Source organism: Arachis stenosperma, chromosome 5, assembly GCF_014773155.1.
Source record: "Arachis stenosperma cultivar V10309 chromosome 5, arast.V10309.gnm1.PFL2, whole genome shotgun sequence".
NCBI classification, from domain to species: domain Eukaryota; kingdom Viridiplantae; phylum Streptophyta; class Magnoliopsida; order Fabales; family Fabaceae; genus Arachis; species Arachis stenosperma.
In genome coordinates this window covers 14,634,055-14,641,951 of record NC_080381.1, presented here as the reverse complement: position 1 = coordinate 14,641,951, position 7,897 = coordinate 14,634,055, and the positions used below count along the sequence as shown (strand labels likewise).

Genomic DNA, 7,897 nt, shown 5'->3' with positions numbered 1-7,897 from the left:
TAGTTATCTCCCCGCACGATAGATGAAACGTGTAGGACTCAAGCCTCCACCTCTCTATCAAAGATGATGCAAGCGGCCAATCATGCTCGAACTCGACCATATAGGTCACATACTCAAATTTGGCTCGTCTAAGATATGGCCTAATCTACTCCGATGGCCGTGTCATCAAATTTCGTCTGGTGCGCAAGATCCGAGGCGCTTACCAAACGAAAACAAAAAATAAGAAAAAACCAGAACGGTGAACACATAAAATAACAAGTTTACTGCTTATTAATTACAATAAGATACAAAATAGTTAAAAAAGTGTACCACTCAATCAAGTCTGCCAGCAATGTGCTTAGTGTGATCCAACCTATACATCTCACTCTCATAACCCAATAACTACTGCTCCATCTAAACACAATCTAATAAAATAAAATCACACACACTAAACTCGATTCCTTTTACGTTAACTAAATTAATAAAAAATATATTTAAATCCAAAACAGTTTAAAAACTTAGTAAATAACTAATTGAATCCTAAATTTTACTAATCAAGTTTGTTTCTAGTCTAACTTAACCTAATTAATTATTCAACTAATTACTTTCTGATTCACAACTTAAACTAATTATTCTCACTAAACTAACTAACAATTTACTTTGTTATACTAATTAATATGTTATAGATAACAAAACAACAACTATACTTAAAAACAATAACATAAAAAATTTAACTAACATAAAAACAGTTAACAGTAACTCTGTAACTCTAACTAACATGCAACTTATAACTAATTATTTTATCTAACATGTAAACAGTATCTCTAACTAAGTTAAAAAAAATTAACTCTAACTAACCTATTATTTACTGACTTGGAATTGAGAATGTCGTCCGCAATGAATTTCACCGGTGTCAAACCGATATTAAGAAAAGACGACCAGAGTAAATTTAAAAGAGAGATTGGAAAAGAAAGAAGAAAAGTAAATGGTCCCACTAGGTTTATATACTATGTCGAACTTAACATAGAATTTGCGGATGCGGCGAACTTGCCCTTATTATAAAAAAATCATATTTTGAAAAATAATGTTAAAATATCTTATTTAAAAAAAATATTTATTTTTTTATTTTATTTTTAAAAAAACCTGTTTTCTTGTGAGTTATTATTATTATTATTATTATTATAATATTTTTTTGAAGAAAAAAACTCAACACAACAAAGTGGAGCATATAAAATAATAAAGAACAACCCGACAACTCTAGTCATGACAACCCCTAGTTATCTTCGACATTGCCATTATCAACCATAGGGTTCACCACCACTCCACTCATCGGAGAGCAAGAAGGATCTAGTAATAATATCCACCACACGCGAGCTTTGATTCCTGAAGATTCTATCATTCCGTTCTAGCCAAATTGTCCAGATAACAGCAAAGAAGCCAATCACCCACCTCCTCCTCTCACCTCTTCTTGCTGCAACATTCGTCTAGCTTTCAAAGTGTTGTTTGAGTGTATCAGACATGTTCCATTTCCTTCCAAGGGCGAATAACCAAGCACACCACACCTGTCAGAAAATCTCACAACCAGCAAACAAATGAAAAGCAGACTCCACAAACTTACCACATAAGATGCATGTACGATCATTTGGGTTAATTACACCTAGTCTACATAGTCTGTCCTTAGTATTCACCCACCCACCAACATAAACCAAGAGAATAACTCAATCCTTGGTGGAACAAAACCCTTCCAAATTGCATTTGTGAAGCTATAACTTGTTATTTCCTCCAGAAGAACCGCTTTCTGCAATACCTGCACAAATGAGTTAGTCAAATAAATATCAGATTTATCAAATTTTCAAACCACTCTGTCCTCCCTCTCAGATGTTAGCTGAACAGACTATAAAACCTGATGGAGTTGGTTTACTAGTGCCAACTCCCACCAAAAAAGTTCTTTCCTCCATTGAAAATTTCATATTCACTCTAATCCATCCCAAAATCCACAATCCCTAATAACAGAACCTAAAGATTTGAGATCGAAAAAAGCCTTAAAAACAACTCTTTAAGAACACCGTAAGATAACTAAAAATCTTTCCAAAACTGTACTGTTCTGTTATTTCCTACATCCATATACAACCCCTTGATGGATGCGGTTAGAGTTGGACAAATGATGGATAAAAAATTTCACATCAGAGAAGATTACATATCTTTAGTGGGTGAAGCTGACAAATTTGATTTGGATTTGGGTGACGAATTAATTAAAGCCTTAATTAATCTATAAGATCTCTTTGGTTTCATTTCATAGTTGGTGGTGAGTTTCAGTTTTAACAAACAGATGGTTGCTACGTAAGCAAAGAGCAGTGCAGATTCATTTCCCCTTCTTGCTTTGATTCCAACAATCCAACCTCTCAGTTAATTAATATTTACGGTATATATACACTTCCTATACGAAAAATAATACATATAGGAAAAAGTAGAAAAAGGAATATTAGCATAACAGGTAAAGAGCATGGAAGATGAAAAGTTTAGTTAGCACCATTCCAACAATGAGAAGAAACACTGACAGCTCAACCTTTAGCCGACTTTATACATAACTAACAAGATTAAAACTTAAATAAAGGTTGGTGACAAAAAAGGATATATATCTTTATCTTCTTTTGATTAGTGGAGCACTCCATTTGGTTGAGATTTCCCTATTATATTTCGCTCCATATATAATTTTTGGTTCAACCTACTGGTTGGAATTGCAAGCATATATATATTTTCAGGTTGCGTATACTTAAAACATTATTTTCTTATTTTATAAACATTAAATTATACTATATTAACTAAGCTTTGATTTTCTTTTTGGTACAACTAACGATTGTTGCATTTAGTAGACATTAAGTTGGTCTGCCCGTTTGATAATTGAAGTAATAATGGTCATCTAAGCCTAATTTTTCAGTGCCTACATATTTGTATTTGATTTAAATTAAACTCCTAGTGGGTCTATCTATTGGTAAAAGATTACGGTAATATACATGATATTATATGTATATTTTTGTTAATATACCCAAAAAAAAAAGTATTGATATGTTGATTCAGCTACTGAAAGTCATCATATGCCGTATTTTCAGTTGCCGTACTCATGTCTTTATTTGGGTACATCAATATTAATTAATTAATGTCTTTAAAGTAAGTAAATTTATGTAAATTTTCTCTTTAACATTGTTATAACAACATAGCGGATGACAATGTTGCTATGTTACATAAGAATTTTTAGTGTATTTTATAGAATAATGTAAAAAAGTAGTAAATATTATATAAGTTAAATCTCAAAAATTTTAATTAGCTAAGTAACTAAAATATGGTTGTAATTTATCTATAATTGGCTAAGAGGTCATGACCAAAAGAAAAGAAACAATGAATGTTACAGTGACCAGAACCAACCAACAATGCTTAACGCGTATAAGCGTAAACCATGTGCAAATAAATCAATTTATATACGGATAGGTGATAACCCAACCGAACTGATAATAATTAAGGTAGTACCTAATAACGTTAAGCCAATAATTCAATTTGAGAAATAAGGAATTAAATGGAGGAGGAAAAACCGAAAAAGAGAGAAAAATGTCAGGGGTGAGAAGCAGCTTTATCTGCTTATTTTTTTGTTTTTCGTTTTTTTAGTTAAAATTTTGTTGGGTGGTTCTTGTATGGAGTTTGATAATAATGATTCTGCAGCATAGAGAGTGTGTCTCTGTGATTTCGTCTTTCTCTCGCTCTCAATCTCTAACACGCAAATAAGAATGGAGTCTTAAATGCTTATGCTTGGTTCCTCTTTCTATGTGTATGTAAGATCTTTGTTCCCATCAGAAGTGGTGCAGAAAGTTGTGTGTCTCAGATCCCTATATTATACTAACACACACACACACCTCACCGAAAAACGATACCACCAACTCTCTCTCTTTCTCTTTCTCTCTGAGACACAGACACACACACAGACACAGACTAAGACTACTTTCCTATATATCCATCTCTCTTTCTCTTTCATACATATGATGATACGATACACATAGATATATAGCAGCAGCATATACATAGAGTGGTCCTCAATTACACAGCTTTTTTCCTCTCATATTTCTGAATCTCTTTTTCTTTCTCTTCAAACACCTTTTGCCTTTATTATCATCACACCACCCCTTGGGTTCAAAGAGTAATGATGCAAGAACCAAGCTTGGGTATGATGGGCGGAGGAGAGATGTCTTCAGCAACAGGGTCCGGCGGCGAGCAGCAACAGCGGCAGCTGAAGGCGGAGATAGCAACACACCCGCTGTACGAGCAGGTTCTGGCAGCACACGTGGCGTGCCTGAGAGTTGCAACGCCAATAGACCAGCTTCCACTTATAGACGCACAGCTATCACAATCACACCATGTTCTTCGCTCCTATGTCTCTCAACACACACTCTCTCTCTCTCCTCACGACCGTCAAGACCTTGATAATTTCCTCGTAATTAATATTCCCTTCTACTTCTTCTGCCTAATTAATTGTTCTTCTTGTTTAGTAATATATGTGTATATTAATATCGCAGGCTCAGTACTTGATAGTGTTGTGTACTTTCAAAGAGCAGCTTCAGCAACATGTCAGAGTCCATGCCGTCGAGGCTGTCATGGCCTGCCGTGATATTGAAAATACCTTGCAAGCTCTCACCGGTATTCTTTTCTAATTTCACCCCATTTTAGTTTTATCAAATTTCTTACATAACAACTACCTTGCTTTAATTAATTAAGTTGGTTATTTAATTTATAAAATATATATATACATACATACGCACGCAAGTGATGAAGCACACACATAGATAGATATAGCTAGTAATGAGACAAAGAAGGAGATAGAAGATGACAATCAATGATTAAAGGCTGATAGAAAACAGTAACGACTTAGAGTGGAACAGTGTGGGATGGGAATGGAACTACAACTACTGTTGATGAAGAGATAATCCCAAAAATGTAAAGGTATCATGTCAATCACAAATCATCAGCCTTTCTTTCTGATTTTTGTGTATGCATGTACCATGAATAGAATATTCCTATCTATCCACTGCAACCCTTTCCCATCCATATTCGGATTAAATCATATTAGTGCTACTTATTATCCAAATAATCCCATTTCCAAGTTACAAAGGTAAGTAACCAGCGGGCTCTATAATGTACCTCCAAAGCAAAGCAGTCAAAGGCTTTTCAATCAAGAAAACTGCTATATATATAAAACTTTGGAAGAGCTTTCATGCTGTTAGGATCAATCTATCAGTTAGTTTCTTTTAGTTAGCAATAGTTATAAGTTGTTTAAGTGGTTAGTTATTGTTGACAAATGACAGCACCTAAACAAGTCTGTTACTTAACACATACAGTTGGAGCTATCACACATGCACATTGAACCATGTATATATAATCAACAAAGATGTTGTTTTACTCAAATTTCTTTTTTAAATTTTAATATCATTAGCTGTTAATTAGATCTTAGTCATAAACGGGTATGTACTCGAAACTCACAAAAATCAGAAGGGTAAACCAAGGGGGGGAAGTTTTTACTCTTGACTTCCCGTGACTTGTCAGCAATACTTTATTTTCCTTTTTATCCCCTTCATTCCCACTAGAAGAGCCTCTTCAAATTGATAAAACTTTACTTATCCACTAAAACGTGCATGTTAAATAGTATTAGTACCTTTAGTTCTAATAAATTTGTGATAGGGCCTGTATGTCTAGCTGAAAATGTCTATCTATAATGTCATTTATACCTAACGGCCATATCAACTTTTTAGATTCTACACGTCTCAATTATCTTTTTAAATAAATCACATCTTTTGCTTCAAATAATTTCTTAATTATTTTACTAGCCATATTATTAGGTATTGAGAAATATTTATGATTATTGTTGTGTATTAGGTATCAGACAATACATTTTAAATGATGCTTGGTTGTTTGATTGATTGATTGAGCTAATAATTGTTTCTAAATTAGTTGGTATGTATTAAATTTGACATATTTAAGAATGTGTTTTGCTTGTGTTTTTTTATGTTTTTATTTTTTTTATAAATTTTTTAAAATAAAAATACTATAAATAAAAATAAAAACACAAACTAAATATTACTAATAAAAAAAAGAAATAGAAGCTATGAAACTATATATGCAGCTCATAATTATGGATGCAATATTATAATTACTATCTAATTAGCTAGGCATGAAGATGACGTTCAACTGTACTTTTAGGCGTGCAACCCACTTTAGGTGAAAATAAATGTTGTAGTTGGCTTAGTCAATGCCTAATGTGACCTAGAGTATGCTATTTATTATATGTAATTATGTATGATTGAGATGTGCAGACAAAAATTGTAAGGATCATAAAGTGCTTCAAACTATACTTTTATAAGCAGAAATTAATAAGTGTATATATAAAATTGATGATATCAGGAGTGAGCCTGGGAGAAGGAAGTGGGGCAACAATGTCAGATGATGAAGATGAATTTCAGATGGATTTCTGTTTGGATCAGTCGAGTGGTGGTGGTGGTGGTGATGACATGATGGGATTTGGTCCCTTACTCCCTACGGAATCAGAAAGGTCACTGATGGAAAGAGTCCGTCAAGAACTCAAGATTGAGCTGAAGCAAGGATTCAAGTCAAGGATTGAAGATGTTAGGGAAGAAATCCTGAGGAAACGTAGAGCTGGCAAATTACCCGGTGACACCACTTCTGTCTTGAAGAACTGGTGGCAGCAGCATGCTAAGTGGCCTTATCCAACTGTATGTATATATATATATGCATGCATCCATGCATCTCATTACATATCTTCATTGTTAATTAATCATTGTGCATGCAGGAAGATGACAAGGCAAAACTAGTGGAGGAGACAGGGTTGCAGCTGAAGCAAATCAACAACTGGTTCATCAACCAAAGGAAACGCAATTGGCACAGCAACTCTCAATCAGTTACCTCCCTCAAGTCCAAGCGCAAAAGGTAGATTTTATAATTAACAAGTATATGTATGTGCAATGCATAATTAATAAGTATATGGATTTAATTATATACTTATTGGTGATTGTTGGTGATATAGAATGTAAGGGATTGAAGACAGATTCAGGAGATGTACGTTTAATCTAAGATAGCTATCAATCAAAGAGATGCTCGCGAGCTAGCTGTTTCTGGACTTTGAAGGATGCCATGCATCAAACCCTTAGCTTTTTGTTGTCTCCATTTCTTTCTTGTTAATTAATTAACTTGCCATTGTAAATTGTTTGCTAAGTTTCTGATGGATGATGAGATTGACCTGCTGATCAACAATTTTATTACTATTATTATGATAATTATACAGACTATCTATGCTTGATATAATCAAAGATAAAAGTGACCTTTAAGACTTCAATTGGCGAATATTATATCAACAAGTAAATTAAAGCTTGTCATTTCAAGCTGATGAACTGAGTGTATAATCAATACCAAATTCACTTATTTAGATTTTACAATTCAGTTGAGGCTCATGGCCGAAGTAGCTAACATGCATATACATCAAGCGACTCCCACCAGTAATTTTTTTTTCTTTGTTTCAAGACAGTGGACGATTGAATCAAATGGTTTTGCTATTGTAATATAATACATTATTAGACCTCTGAATTTTTACAATTAATTTATTTATAAAGATCAATTATATCTATAATTAATCGTTAAAATGTTTATACCTTAAATGAAAATCTTGCCGAAAAAAAAAATCCAACTATACTCTAAAAAATATAAAGTTTTGACCCCAAAAAGAAAACTTCAAGATGAATGATTCAGTGGTCCCATCATCTTTTTTATCAATTGGTGATACATCCCGCAGATCTCATTTACTTAACGAAAAAAATATATATAATTTTCTTGCACAATTTATGTAAATTTTAAGATGATCGAATAC

At 33.3% G+C, this 7,897-nt stretch overlaps 1 protein-coding gene across 1 annotated transcript; it reads left to right on the top strand.

Moving 5' to 3' along the window:
- The first annotated feature begins 3,471 nt into the window (after window positions 1-3,471).
- LOC130981953 (homeobox protein HD1) lies at window positions 3,472-7,313 on the top strand. The gene is made up of 5 exons (XM_057905727.1): window positions 3,472-4,459; window positions 4,542-4,662; window positions 6,421-6,749; window positions 6,827-6,963; window positions 7,061-7,313. Exons 1-5 carry the CDS (start codon window positions 4,169-4,171, stop codon window positions 7,065-7,067), a joined length of 885 nt encoding a protein of 294 aa, XP_057761710.1. The 5' UTR covers window positions 3,472-4,168; the 3' UTR covers window positions 7,068-7,313.
- The last annotated feature ends 584 nt before the right edge of the window (window positions 7,314-7,897 follow it).